We start from the raw sequence: 16,104 nt of genomic DNA on the forward strand, positions 1-16,104 counted from the left end.
TGATGTTCATTACGCAAACAGATAAATAACAGCACTGGCTCCTCTAACTGCGTTTAACAGCTTACAAAATCAGAAAGAAATTGTGCTACATAAAGAGAATAATAAATACTTCATACAATCATCAGTTTGTTTCCTCACCTTCGTGTGGCTGTAAGGGGACGGTTACATTGTAGAATACTTTCTCACTAGGGCTCTCTGCATCAACAAACGAAAGATAATGGGATCCAATCACTGTCATTCGGTCTTCAAGGGCCTGTAATATATGAGCATTCAGCTAGCGGACAAGTCATTTCATATTATTCACACTGGGCTGCTGAGGCAGATGTAGGGATTATTTTGGCGTTACAGTTTCTCTTAGGGGACAGAGTTCAGAGATACACTGTGCAAGGCTGCAGGAAAAATTCAATGACTTCTGTTTAATCAAATTCTTGTACTGTAATAGCACTTTTTAATCTATTCATCTTAATATGGGGGCTTCTTCCTTACATTATTATACATTGCACCAAATACACTTATCTCTGTCCAGACAGGGGCTGTCTTTTATTTAGTACTGTGGGCCTGATTCAGACTTGGGAATAGAGTGAAATCTCTCTCAACTGATCATCTTGGTGAGACAATGTTGCACTGCAGGTGGGGCAGATTTAAAATGTGCAGAGAGATTTAGATTTGGGAGGAGTGTTTCCAAACTGACATCTAAATTGTAAAGTAATACTAAAGCTGTGCAGTATTTGTGGGCTACATGCAAAAGCAGCCAGTATTTACCCCACATGTAAAAAAAATTATGTATTTACACCTCTTGCATTGCAATATGGTTTGTTCAGGTTCACAGTTGAGAGAGATATCTCACTCTATTCCCAACTCTGAATCAGGCCCTGTGTGTCGTAGCTCCAGGCAGCAATGCCAGAAGGTATGGGAAGACACACATCCATTTTCCTAACTGTCCATCCATTGGGAGAGTCAGCACAATTGCTAAAGTAAGAATTCCTAGTAAATGATATCAGAAATGTTTTAATGGTATGAATATAATTGTCATTTTAAGAACTTTACCAAGTGTGCTGGTACAGTTACTGCTTCTATACTCTCATTATTCAGGTGTGCCCAATTTGCCCTATCAAAATGCACAAAATGGCTTCTGTGGCAGGGAGGATGACGAGTACACCTTACTAGATCTGACAAACACATCTTTTTCACTATCCGTTTAATGTACACATTTATACTTATTTATGGAACCAGAACAATTTCTGTAATTAAAATCCACAGAGCAGTGTAAAACTGATGCTGAATTGGACTAAGGGCTCGATTTAGACCCGTTCGCTAGATGCGTTCGCATGCTAGATGCGTATGCAAATTTCGGCAAGACAAGCGATCACACGGCAAGGCATTAGCACACCCACTGTGTATTAGCGTGCGATCGCATTGTGTATGCAGACGTCCACCAGCCTGTCTTAAGACGCCCACTTGCGCACGTCATCTCCAGGAAGTGTATACAACCATCGGTACATCGTGTACCATAGGAAGCGAACGCAGCACTTGTGGCTGACCATACCCTGCCGCAAGCACTGCGAGTGTTTCAGTGTGAAATACTACCAAGTGACATGTACAATGACGCTGCCTCTTAATAATGCACGCCTCTGAAATGGCGTTGAGACGCTCAGGCACGCTTGCGTTCGCACCTCCACTCCCCCGTTTCTAGTGGCCTGCCCATCACCCCTCACAAACGGCCTCTCCTGTCACTCATTCCACTGGGCTGTCTTTGCTGGGCGAGCGAGCGCATCCCGATCGCTCGTACTAGTTCGCACACATGCAGTACGATGCATATGCATGCGCACATTTGCAAACATCGCCAGCAACGAGCGAACACTTGCTAGCGACCGGGTCTGAATCAGGCCCTGTGTTCTATAGTGTTTGCTGTAACAGGGTCTGTCCTGTGCAGTGCTGTCTATGGGCGGTGAGCGTACACTTCCTGATAGCTTGCACTGGTTCACACATGCGCATTGCGATGTGTATGCATGCGCAGAATGCAAACAATCAGCTGGGTGCATGCGAACGATTCCTAGCGAGCGGGTCTGAATCAGGTCCTAAGTTACACCAGTTTGTGTATCAATACAATCAATACAAAAATGTAATCTGCACAAGACCAGAAAACTGGCGGATCGCATATCAAATGATGAAAAATTACAGTTAGGAGCTGGCTGGGTGGTTCTTTATCTCCGTTCACTTTATCTGCATCCAAGGCTTAGTAAATAGATCCCCAAGTACAGTAACGGTATATGATTGAATACAAATACATACCCGCAGAGAGGGCCTGATTCAGCAGCGATCGCTAATGCGAAATGCTAAATATGCTAATGCCTGCCAAAGCTCAGCCGGCATAAAGACGCCCATTCTGCTTTCTCATATCCATCCACTGTTGCTCTTCTGTGTAAACATCGGTACCATCAACGCACAACAGCCAGTCGCGCAACATTTACATCAGGTCTGACTTTCTGCAGACACTGCAGGTCTCTTCGCACGCAGAGGGCTCTTGTGCTGCGTATGTAATCACAGTGGCTAATTTATGCACGCCCAAGCGACGGCGTTCTGACAAGCACGCCTGTATATTTCTGACCACTCACCCCCAAACGCTCACATCCTGTCACTCACTCTGCAATAGAATCCTCTGTGCGTACGTAATCGCAGTGTGCTCGCAGCGCATGCACAGAGAGGCTTATATGCATGCACAATGGCTAACAATTGCTTGCTCTGCATACATAGCTGCATTTGTGATCGCTGCTGAATCAGGGCCAGAGATAAAAACACTAGTGCCCAATTTATTATGTATGACTTTATAGTACTGGGTGGGCCCTCCTTTGACCCCAGAACAGCCTGAATTTTTGTGGCATGGATTCAGCAAGGTAATGGAAACATTCCTTAGAGATTCTGGTCTATGTTGTCATTATAGCATCACAAAGTTACTGCAGATTTGTTGGCTGCACATTCAGGATGTGAATCTCCCATCCCACTGCATCTCAAAGGGGCTCTATTGGATTGAGATCTGGTGACTGCAGAGGCCAATGGAGAACACTGAACTCTGTCATGCTCGTGGAAACACTGTGGGCATCTGAGGACACGTGCAAATACACAACAATAATGAGGGACAACAGTACTAGCTTGCCCTTTCTGATTGGCTAATTGTGGAGTCACCTATGAAAGCGGATATTGGCTTTTGTGCATCGCTTATGCATATATTATTTATACATGTTTTAATGCTCATTTGTTTGTTTACTTGTTTTTAACTGCTGAATTTCATAGGTTTTATTATTTTATTCAAACAGTAACACACTGTACTCTCCTCTCCTCCTACAGCTCGGCCTGCACCATGAATGCCATTGTGGATAATCTTGCCTTTCTCTCATGCATTTCCCATTCACATGTAGTTAATTGGGAACAGGCAATGACACCAGGCCAGCTTGTGTCTAATAAGCAGAGCAGGAAGAGGAGAGCAGAGTACAGTATAAGACTGTTAATCCCTTCCTCTGGAACTCTCTCCCTCTCCCTATCAGACTCTCCATCTCTCCTCAAATCTTCAAATGGGGTCTCAAGACTCACTACTTCAAAGCCTTCCAGCTCTCATCCTAACCTGCTGCTTACGTGCTTCTTCCTCACTTTCTACCCTATCTGTGTCACCCCTGTCTGTCTCCCCCCTATAGAATGTAAGCTCTCACGAGCAGGGCCCTTTTCCCTTATGTGCTTTTCCTTCCCTCACTCATATGATCATCTACTCAAAACTCTCCACAAGGGCACTTTACACTTGGTAGCTGACGCCCTTCTGCTTTTTTTAGTGTTATGATCGCTGCAGCAATGTTTTATTCTGTATTGTCTTGTACTGTAAGTCGCTGTTTTACGTGTTTTCTCATTTGTTAATGTACTTTGCGAGGCGCTGCGGAACCCTTGTGGCACCATATAAATAAAGGATGATCATAATAATAATAATAATACTGTTCAGGGACAACATTAGATATGGTGAAAGGAGTGTCAAAGGTCAGCAAAAGTTTACTTTTCATGTTATCGCATCCTACTCTACCCAAAACTGAGACCTGCTTTATTCCAATACAGCACTGAAGCTACAGTATGCTAAAGACATTCATAACAATGTAGCACTGGCAATGTTATTTACATTCTTATTGGCATTATGGGATGCTCTGGTTAATTGTGTTGATTTCACTGCGGTTCTAAACCTCAATGACCACGACCAGTGATGGAACTACCACAACAGTCAGAGTGCCTGGCAATGCTGGTGCATATGCACAGGGGGCCCCTGCTCTTCTATTCAGAGGTTGGGTATGGGAAATCGCCACTCACTATGTGTACAGTGAGTATGTTTACTTCACAATGGTGGCACCGGGACCTGGACCTGCTCTTTACAGCATTTTATCCATGTGGGTGTTATAACTTTAAGCATGCTGGTAAGTGACATGTTTACCGCAAGGGTAAAATCCTGTAAGGAGCATTAATCTAGTGTCAGGATCCAGTGCCGATATTGTTAGGTCAATATACTCACTGTACACACAGTGAGTGTTGACTTCACAGCACATGATTGGAAGAGAGGGCTGTGGTCCCAATAATTGATGGAGTAGCTTCGATAGGTCTTACCGTGACTAAGTGTTACACCCAAGACTACAGTCCCAACAAAAGTGTAAATAATACCCCATGTGAAAACATGTTGATAGATTACTCCTTACAGTCATGTGGAGGGAGGATCCAGGAGAAAGCTGGGGAGCCTCTGGGTGGTTTGGTAGAATGCCAATACTAAACTCATGCCTGTCTTGTGGGGCCTGAGTTGTTGTTGTGCTGGAAATCTGTAAACAAGAATAGAACATTCACTATAAACATTTTTATAATTTAAACAATGTTAATTTTGTCTTTAAATGAATGGCATTTAAAAAAAAGTCTACTAAATAAAATATGCAGTATTTCAAGTTAATCAAACCCTTTTATTAATGTGGAATATTAAAAGAGGATGATATTTAAAAACAAAACAGAGACTTTAGGAATACTTCTATACAAAGTCTGAAATGCTCACAGAGCAGCCATCTTTCAACATGATTGGCTAGCTACATTAATATCCTGATAAAGAGAGACGAGAAGTTCCCTGATATAGGCTTTATGAAGCATGTACACAAATACCCCCTCACATAGCCTGGTAAATATAGACATTGTAGGATACATCAACCACTTATGGGATCCATGCAGGAGTCGGCCCACAATACTACCTACAGGTGGGGCTTCTCTTGAGAAATGGTAACTTGGCCACTCTGGGGTAAGCCTAACAACATTTGCAACATTTGGAATAATTGAAATACTTTAAAATGTAAGCTATCCTGATCAGGACTCTCTTGTGCTTCTAATTGAAGGCAAAAGGGGAAAGGGGACCACTGCACTAATATCAATAAGAACCCCAATATTGACCAATTAATGCCTACTTTAAGGTATGGGGGTGCTGCCTAGGACAAAAATGAAAGGTCATAAATCAATACTCCAAAAGAATTGTAAAAAGAGATGTCCTGTGTTGGCGCACAAAGGAAAAAAGTATTAAAAATACAATAAAATATAACCTTTATTATTATTATATATGAAATCCTTATTCAATGAATGATGTTAAAATTATATAGAATAGAGAAATAGTGAAATAGTGATAAAGGATTGACAAAGTGAAAATAAAATAAATCGGACCCTGACTCACTGAGTGCCGCTAATCAATAATAAACAAATTGTATTATATTTCCGAGTATCCATGTCTCTTATTCGTAGTGATTGTATAGATCGAGTATATTACCCATGCATAAGGAATTGATATAGAGTTGATATATCCCTTGAAGTGTACTATATAATTAACACAGATATCATTACAGTTGTATAAAGGAATATAAGTATAGGGTTTCCCAGAAAAACTCCTATTAAAGATAAATGTCTGTATATATCAGACTAGAGTATATCTCACTAAATCCCCATCAGGGTTTATATTGGTACACTTATTCTCACTTAATGGGTAATTCCTCTTGATATAGTGAAATATTGTTATTCTAAAAATTAATTCCCTTTCAAGAGCAAATCACTTAATGATTTCATCAACTCAGAACTTCCTTGATGTACAGCATGAGGGATTAAGACAACAGTATCTTTAATACAGTATGTTACAATGTACAGTATCTAAAGTTCATTCTGACTAGAAACAATTGTTGCTATTCTTACACAGTATATTCCGTTCATTCAAATGCACTGTGTTTTTTTAAACTCTTATAAATGGAATATATCTTCCTCAGAGATGATTGTGGTTAGAGAAAATGAAGCATAATAATACTACATTTACACCCTTGAACTTGAATAATTAAAACCATAAACTGTCACTAATTAGTGACTGAGTATGAGACTGATTTGGAACTTTGTGGTTTTAGTTGCAATCATACAATTTACACGTTAGTTCTTAATGTCCCATAAATTAAAACAATGTTCCTGATAATACAGCTTGAATTGTGGTTCACTAATTATATGTCGGAATAGGAGAAAGGTAAAACTTCTCCTTCATTAGTAATATATTAAACGTTATTCAAACTGTTGTCCTTCAGCCCTAGTATTGCCTCTGATTCAGCGTCTATGCAGGCGCATATTGACGGTATAAATAATATGGACTCACTTTTAGAAAATATCTGCACTATAACATATAGTGTAATATATATAATTAAATAGTTGTGTATAGAACAAATTTGTCCTCTCTTAAGCACATGGCTTTTATATGTTTATTGGGCCGCTATATTGACATAACTGTCTCCTGTATGTCGGGGTAGCTGCCGCAATGCCGTGCAGTTCACAGACTCCCTTTCTGGTAGTTAACTCCTGGACGGCTAAAGTATATTAAACACAGGTCTCCGGCTAGTCAGGGTGGATACTACGGAGTAGTGCACAGTGATAAGTAAGCCATAGTATATTCGGTTTGAGTGTCTATATATACTTCCACATTAGCTGTAAATGGTGCTAGCTAGACAAGTGTCATTAGAGAAATGAGCTGTGTTTCCAATATGCTTTGCATTAAATTCAGGTAACGATCATAATCACTTAAAACATATTAATACGTATTAATTATGGAGCAACATCAGTCGTCAGCGTCTAGGAATGCCGATGTACGTTTCACAATAAGTTTTATCAAGGCTGTTTACCCAGGTTAAATGGATTATGGCATCCAATCAATTCAATACTCGCAATCATGTGTCAAGAACTACCAATGAAAAAATTCCCACTATTACGGATATGAAATCCAGCATGTGAAGTTGACAATAGAGTTCTTCATTGTTTGTATAGAATATTGACAGCTCAAATAGTGATCCAATTCATAAAATATGATGATCTATTACGTATATGGTCTCTCAAAAAGGTGTAGTTTACATAAGATCAGTTTATACATATAAATAAATTATATATTTTGTTGGAAAAACTTTAAATTCTATTAAATATATTGTGAGCTTCTCTTGGTACGTTGGCCACTCTGGGGTAACATTTGCAACATTTGGAATAATTTAAATACTTTAAATGTAAGCTATCATGATCAGGACTCTCTTGTGCTTCTCCTTCATTTATTTATACTATCATGTATTTCATACCCCCTACAATGACACCTAACCCTTAGTTTCTGTGACCCTGCTGCTTATTTCAGTATTATAGCCGCTGTTGCAGCACTGTTTATAAACAATGTCATTGTCCTGCAATGATTTGTACTGGAAGTCACTGTTTTCAATTAACTTTGTAAGGCACTGCAGAACCCTTGTGGCGCTATATAATTAAAGATAAGCATAATAATAATAATAACAATAATAATAATAAATACCATTATCTGTATTAGCGGAGAGTCTATTAACATTTCTGGGGATGTTCTACAACCTGGATGACAGGTTTGTGGGAGACCAGGACTCTATACTAGGTCTGAAGATTTATCTTAACCACCCTTTAGAGCAGCATTTTTCAACCACCTGTGCCATGTCTCACTAGTGTGCAGCGAGTGCCTTTCAAGTATACTGTGAGGTCAGCAAAGTCAGAGTTGACTGCTGGCCCGGGCAGTGTTGGGCTCTTCTGGGAGGCTCAGGTGCGCCTGAGCCGTGACCTATGGAGACACAATGGCATGACATAGGTCACACATGCCGTGTTGCATGCCGCCTGCACACTGCTCCCAGGTTTGCACTGTGTGCTCAGTCACTCAGTGTGGTGTGATGAGCAACCCCAGCGGATCAGGGACTACAGCCCCCCCTAGTAAAATCCACCATCTCAGTGTAGTCAGAGCAGTTAGTGACTGCACTGACTACACTGTGACTTGCAGTGGCTTCCCATTGGAAGCTCTGCCTGCCAGTCACATACACAACAGACAGTCTAAGAGGCAGGTGTCTCTTCCCCCTGGGACTGCCAGTCCGGGCTACTATTAGCAGAGAGTAGCTTCCACTGTATTTCAGCCAGCTCTACTTAGCTACTATTGGCTGCAGCCGACACAGCCCCTAGTAGCTGGTGATATGCGAAAGCGTGGCTCCCTGCCGCTAGTGCGCATACGCGGCGCCTGTCCAATCTATTACACAGGTGCCGAGACCTGACTGGGAGGCGAGTATCGCTCCAGTCCCCCTCTCCCTCGCAGCAAGTGGCAGCCCCCCTCGTCCAAGAGGGTAGGAGCCGCCACTGCTGACTTCCCAGTGTCAGTATGCCCTCTGTTGAATGTTTTCATTGAGGTAGGAGCCACATAGGATGTATAACTTGTTGGACAAATGCAGTTGTGATCTCATGAGCTTCAGTGACCTCGGACACTGACACATTTTCTGCACATACATTGTACTTCTTGGCTAGCAAGTATTGATAGTTTTGTCTAAAGGCTGGAATATAGCAGTAATAGATGCGTATGCCCAGTAGCTCTGCAGGGTTCAAACGGTAAGTAAAGTCATCCGCATATGCGTAGTACCTCTGCAGATTGTGAATTAAAGTGATCGAGTACGCAGGGTGCCCGGAGATGGCCTTACTTTGCTGAAAGTTTATTGTTTAAAAAATTGGATATGGTCCTGCGATAGCCATTCTCTGGAGGAAACTGCCTTTTTCCCACGGTTTTTCCTGATTGCAGTTTAATAATAATAGTAATAATTAATTCATTCATTAATACTTTATCAAATTCCTCATGCTATCATTCTCTTTAATAATCATCATACAATATGTCCACTGTAGAGACATTTCTCGCAGAATCAGAAACCTCCTGCTCTTTTATCTTATTCAGTATTAGACTTATAAATGGACTTTGGAAAGCGCAAAATAATAATCCTCATGTTGTTTAGCAAACATTGTGCCAAGTGTGTAATACAAGTCAACTTTATGTTCTTAGTTAGAAATATAATTTTCCTTTGAGAGTAGTGGATAGCAAGTTCATTAAGAGAAAAGACGGTAGTAATTTAGAGAGCATTAAAAAAATGTGCTTACTTCTGCATCAAATATTCCCTGGTCACTCCTTATCTGTCTGACTTATATAGTGAGTTACTTCGCAAATTGCTTTAATCACCTGTACTGATGGACTGTGAGAGTACAATTATCAAGAGGTCCTTGTGATAATGACTGGGATGAACTCTGCGTGCTCACACTCCTAGAACTAACAGATGCTCCTCTCACACTTCCCTCATTCCAATACTTACAATGCGCTACCATCTAATATAGGGAAAGCAGCCGAACAGTTTAGCTTTTTAAATATATTTCTCCCTTCCATGCATATAACCATCTAGGTATTCGGATATATTATGTCTACGCATAGTTGATTTAAGGCAACACAACCATTACTATATAAAAATAATATGTACATTTATAACTATGCTACTTCATTTATAATTATGCTACTTCCATACTGTACCACAACTTACTGCAATAAATAAATGAGTAAAAACAATGTAGAATAAAGGAATAAAATACATGTTGCTCTTCAATTATTAATACTTTTGGTTTGTGAAGGTATTTTCTTGACAAGTATAGTACAAACTTCCCAACCACTAATACATAAAGGCAGCACAGGTGGCTTAAGAGAGGAGGGGGCTCATGTGCAGTTTCTGTGCAGGCCCCCTTCTCTCTCATAGGTGGCGTCAGTTAGTAAACACTACTGCGCATGCGCAAATCTCTGTAAAAATGGTCAATGCCCTATTTACCTATCTGTGCAGCGCCGCCTCAGGACTCCGGAGAGGTGAGTATATTACATGGGTGCAGGGTGTGTGGTGATACGCACCTGTGGCAGCACGGCTGGTGCATTACTGCTTCACAGCCCTGAGGCCTGGATTCAATTCCCACTATAGGCCAAACTGTGAGTAGTTAGTATATTTTCCCCAGGCTTTCGTGGATTCCCTTCAAGTACTCCGGTTACCTACTCTGATACGGTTCCTTGCCCATATGATGGGTACATGATCATTGAGAGCTGTTATCCTCCCCCTACAAATCCTCACTGCCTGCTCTCACTATAAACAACCAGTTGCCCTGCTCTTCCCCCCTATCCTCATCCCACCATTCACTTATGAAATGGTGTATTCTACTTATGCTGTGTTATATGGTTTAATGTATGACACTGAGTACACTATGTGACGCCTAATAAATAAATGATGATAATAAAAATTACTCTCGTCTTATACTGATAATATTTTGTTGACTGTTAAAAGTCCACATATGACACTAACGTTGCACTGCAAAAAAATTCACTCACTTGGGGAACTCACGAATTTCAAAATAATTTTGGACAAAACAAAAATTCTCCATTTGAAATGACGTACTGATGGATGTCTTTGAAACTTTTTATGGCAAGCGCACAAAATGAGGTGCCGAAGTATCCACTTGATTAAGATACACAATTATATTATATAAGGTATTACGCCCACTGTTTGGATTTCTGTAGTTGTATTTTAACTTCATAAGGTTTCAGTCTTGCACCAGAAAAGAGAAGCGAAAGTACATGGCTACACAACTTAAGGAGAAAACAAGTTGATAACTCAATCAAATGTATTTTTTACTTTCTCAGGGGCATATTTATTGAACTAATTTCACTGGCAATCCCGCAAAATTGACATTTTCATGGATACTTACAAAATTTAAGCAAATCATTCTGGAGCTTGGCCTAGGTAGCTAACGACATCTGTAGATGGTGTGAACAATTGTAGACTATAAACTATAGATCGCATATTTTACCTGAAGGATCCATTCGAATCTGATGACCACCAATACACAGTAGCACTCACTTTAGCGATCACTTTACATTTCATATTGCATTAGAGCCCATGTTCCTGGATGTCTTAATACAACCCAGTGGTGCATAATTTCTTATTGCAGCCAATGATATTTATGATACAGCAGGGAGGAGTAATGCCACAAAAAAAGAATCACATTTTCCAATCTTTATAATATAAAATATTAAAGTTATATATATTTATTTATGGTTTTTATTTGGTTATCATATGAGATATTACTGTCTCTTATTTACAAGACCCCATCTCTATTAAAATTCTGCCAAATGGGGGTGGGCATTCGCTGATTACTTGGGCATTGGCTTGTCTGAAACAACCCTCGGTGAATGCCGCATCAAAGGGAATAATTTTTAGACTGCCCATGGCCACACCACCTTCTCTAGCACTGGGGTCCACAAGATATTTTGGTAGCCCAACTCCAAATGATTTCCTATAAGTGAAGCCCAGAAAGACATCTAATGTTGCTATTTATAGACTGTAATTCACAATTTTGCCATCTAGTTTTATTTTTGTGTATATTCAAGCAAATCAATATAAAAAAGAAAAGTAAATTAAATTATTGAAAAGCAATGAACAAATAGTGCAAAGAAAATACTATGAGTACAAGAGAGGTTTATAAAACTAAATTCATATATATACCTGGAAGCTGAATGAGTCTCTCCCTTGTAGATGGGATCCAGAATGTCTGTACCATACAAGGCCTTCGTTGATGTCTTGCTGTGTAAAAGAGGTAGTTGGTGAGGCAAATCTTCCATCATGCAACCTCTGCCAGCTGTCTGCCGGTCCATCAGCAGGCATGGGAACCAGAAGGACAACTTCACCTGGATAAAAGAATAACAGATGGCTGTCATAAGGCTGGAGTGGCTTAAACCATGGGTCTGGGGGTTGGCTTGAGTTGTGGTCACAGTAATGCTTTTACCAATAGCTAGTGTTACATGTGTAGTTTGTTAATGTTATTTAAAACTCTGGCTTCATGGATCAGGCCTCTTTCCCTGGAGAAAATTCCCCACCCACACTCCCTATTTCTCTGTGGATGTAGCTATTTTGCCAGGAACATACGACTAATTATCAGCCTAACTGCAGTTGCCTGGTAGAGTGCACTCACTATCATAGGGGATTCTTGTGAAGTCTGCACCACTCTCACGGGGGTAGCAAATCCACCTTTCTGGAATAGTTATGGTGGCAGGTTGAGTTGAACACCCTAGTTTTGGTTTTAAAAGCACTCATATGTACTTATAAAACCAATGCACCACAATGTAATTGCTGTTGTTGAGTTTGCATTGTTGGGCTTTGCTGAGTGGGAACCATCCTTTCTTTGTCTTCATACAGTTCTTGGTTTATTATAAATAAATAGTTGATCTTTTTAACTCCCAATTCTTGTTCCTGTGTCTTTAATTCTCAATTAAGTTTAGAGGTGAACATACACAAAGGCAAACGTCAGCCATTAGGAGGTTTAAAAAGTATTATAATTACTTTTGTTCAGGCTGCATGTAAGCAAACTAGGTCTCAACGAAAATATGAAAATGTCCATTCAATTATAAATAGAGAAAAATTAACATGACATTAATTATGCATGCGAGAAATATATGACAAAATAGGCTCCTGTAGCCAGAACCATGAATGCTGAACAATTTGCTGTCTATTGGGTACTTGGGTTCGGCATATTTTGTATTAGCTTGATAGATTGCTGGGAAGAGCCTAACGCTCATGGTGCATATGACAAAATTTGTGGTAATTGCATGGTCACCAGTAACTTTGACTGTAAATTTAAAGCAAGACCATCCAGGGTAATATCACCTGAAATACAACTTGTGCTATATGCAACACCTAAAAGAATGAGGGAGCTTAATAATGTTAAAAAAATGTCTGAGATGGTGTACAGTAGGAAGGAGATATTTTAGAGATCTGGGCCAATTCCTTGTTTGGCTATGGGTTATGTAGGAGAGCAGGCCTGCAACTCAATGGGAAGGGATCAACTGTGCAGTTAGATAGCTGGAGGTGACCGAATGAGAAGATTGTGGGCACTGAGTGGGATGTGTGGGCCACATAACTGCTCAGACCTTAGGCCCTCATTCAGAGCCGTACGCTCTGAGCAGAGCGCACGCTCTGAATGAGGGCCGGGCTCCATGAAAATGGAGCGTCCTCCTGGACGCTCGTATAGCTGTGGGTCACCACCCACAGGCTATACGAGCGTGCATTGTGATGGCCGCGATGGTCGTGACCATTGCGACCATCGAAATTGCGACCCGGAGCCTGCGGTTGAGGTTTTCAACCGCAAGCTCCGGAGTGATTTTGGCTCTATCAGAGCCAAAATCACTCCCACTGACATCACTAGTGATGTCAGTGGGCCGGCTTTTGACGGGAGGCGTTCCCATGGGAACGCCCCCGTCAGGGAGGCACGCCCACCAAAGGGGGTGTGCTGTCAATCAACATTGACAGCACGCCCCCTTTGATCGGACACAACGAGCGAAGGACTTTCCTTCGCTCGTCGCGTCTGGCGCATGCGCACGACGGAGCTCCCTCCGTCGTGCGCATGCTCAGTCCATAACATCGACCCACTTGCGAGCGGACAGCCGCTCGCGAGTGGGTCTGAATCAGGCCCTTAGTTGCATAGAAAGTATGTGTGTATTCCAATGAGCACACAATTCTGTGAATTAGCAGCTCCACCATTTTGTGAGTGATGGCAATCTCACTCTGTGAGAGTGCTGAATCTGCAGTTAACCACAGGGTGTGATGGCATCCCATATCTGTATTGCACAATGAACACATCCATTAAGCCTTAATGGGACATCTGAAACCGCAATGTTTTTTGTCTATGGAATTTCATTGCTTTTTTATAATTCATTAACTATCAGGGTTTGGAGGAACAAACCGGGCCACCTGCAGGGGAGAAGGGCAACAAAATGGTAAATTATAAAGTAAGGATAATAACAGTGGACCTCATTCAGAGCCGCTCGCAAAATGCGAGCGCTTGCTCTGAATGAGGGCGGCCGCTTCCATTTTCTGAGCCGGCCTCCTGGGCGCTCGCTAGGCTGGGAGTTACCACCCACAGCTTAAACGAGCGACCAGGACGATGGTCATGATGGTGAAGACCATTGTGACCATCGGGGCTTGCGACGAGACCCTTGAGGTAGGGTCTCGTCTGCCGCAAGCCCCAGAGAGCTTTTGGCTCTATTAGAGCCAGAAGCTCTCCCACTGACATCACTGGTGATGTCAGTGGGGCCGCCCACAAACGGCAAGCATTCACTTGGGAACGCCTCCGTTTGTGAAACCACCCCCCCACCACGCCTACAAAATGGGGCGAGCTGTCGATCAACATTGACAGCCGCCACTTTTTTAGTGAGCCCCGGAGAGAGAGAATTTCTCTCTCGCTCCGGAGCTTGTGCACGCGCAGTGCGGCCGCTGCGCGTGCGCACAAACATCGACCAGCTTGCGAGCGCTCAAGCGCTTGTGAGCGGGTCTGAATGAGGTCCAGCATGCCTAAAGATTAATGCCCTGGCCTAGATGGCACCCAACCATATGAACTAAAGCTAGTTAATTCACTAACCACTATTTATTATACATATGGGCTCCATCCAAACTGGGTCATTGCTAGAAGATTGTCAGAAAGCAGATGTGGAACCAATCTTTAAAAATATAATTGGAACCAGGAATTTAGACCTGTGAGTCTGACTCCAGCCATGAGTACATTTATTAAAAGGGATTCTGAGAGATGAGATTAAAAAAAAAAAAAAAAGGAAATTATTTCATAACAGTTTGTCAGCATGGTTTCATAAAGGAATGGTCATGCCTAACACATATGATTAGTTTTTCTGCATACGTTGCAAACCTGATCTTAGCATTGCAATGATATGATTTTGCAAAGCGTTTGATAATGTTCCACAGGACAGTCTTGTATATAAACCCAGAAAATTGGGTCTAGGGGAAAAATACGTGCATAGGTAGACAACTAATTGACAAAGGTATCTAGTGGTATACCACATGGGTCTGTATTTGGACCTGTCTTTTCTAATCTTTTTATTAATGACCTTGTAGAAAAAAACATACCTTAGTGATGACCAAGTAAGTTTAAATAAGTATGTGGTCAATACAAACATTAATTTATCAAAGTTTTCATACCTTACAAGCATAATTAAGGGGTCATCAACTGAGAGGGGAAGGAAGAAGAGTTAACTGTGAGCACAAGACGGGGTGTTTACTGTAAGGATAGCTAAGCTGCTGAAAGTGTCACCAGGTGAGGCAGCCATGGCAACATCACACAAATAATGTACTGTAATAAATGAGTAGGATTCCTTGTTCACAACAAATGGTATATGTAACTGTAATTAGTAGAGTATTGTGGGAGTGATTGGTCAGGTTGCCATTTTTAGGCAATCTGCATGCAGCATAATCCATCTAACCAACAGAAGGGGCAGCTTGGAAAGGAAGCTGGAAAAGATGATGTGGTTCCAAAAAGAGGGAGAAGCCATCGGTACTCTGCAGCGATGGACATGCTCATTATATTAAGAAAATATATATTTTAATAGTTACCAAATTGTGGATGTTCACTTGTAATTGTGTACAGGATCTCAGAATCAGCTACACCAAAGGCCCTGGTTTGCAGAAGTCTGTTTGATATCTGAAGCATTCCTCCCTCTGGAACCCAAACAGCTGAGTTTAGTACAAGCTGGACTCCTTCTTTTATCTATAGCCAGAGGGACAAAAGTGTTAATACTGTAGATAGACCACAAAATTGGTTCATAATTTGTTCAAATACCAACCATTTTATTATTTGTCTTTTATACATAAGGAAAAAAAATTAATCCAACTTGTAATTATAAAATGATTCGGTAATCCTTGC

General features: G+C 41.3%; 1 protein-coding gene across 2 annotated transcripts in view; it reads right to left on the reverse strand.

Moving 5' to 3' along the window:
• FRAS1 (Fraser extracellular matrix complex subunit 1) overlaps window positions 1-16,104 on the reverse strand; it is a 539,698-nt gene that overhangs the window by 103,967 nt on the left and 419,627 nt on the right. For both annotated transcript variants that reach the window (XM_088481448.1, XM_088481449.1), the window contains exons 30-33: window positions 15,795-15,948; window positions 11,904-12,085; window positions 4,722-4,838; window positions 139-253 (exon numbers count right to left, since the gene is read on the reverse strand). In XM_088481448.1, coding sequence (XP_088337574.1) covers window positions 139-253; window positions 4,722-4,838; window positions 11,904-12,085; window positions 15,795-15,948 — 568 coding nt within the window. The remainder of the gene's footprint in view (window positions 1-138; window positions 254-4,721; window positions 4,839-11,903; window positions 12,086-15,794; window positions 15,949-16,104) is intronic.

Source organism: Taudactylus pleione, unplaced genomic scaffold (assembly GCF_031769625.1).
Source record: "Taudactylus pleione unplaced genomic scaffold, aTauple2 ptg000273l, whole genome shotgun sequence".
Taxonomy (NCBI): Eukaryota; Metazoa; Chordata; class Amphibia; order Anura; family Myobatrachidae; genus Taudactylus; species Taudactylus pleione.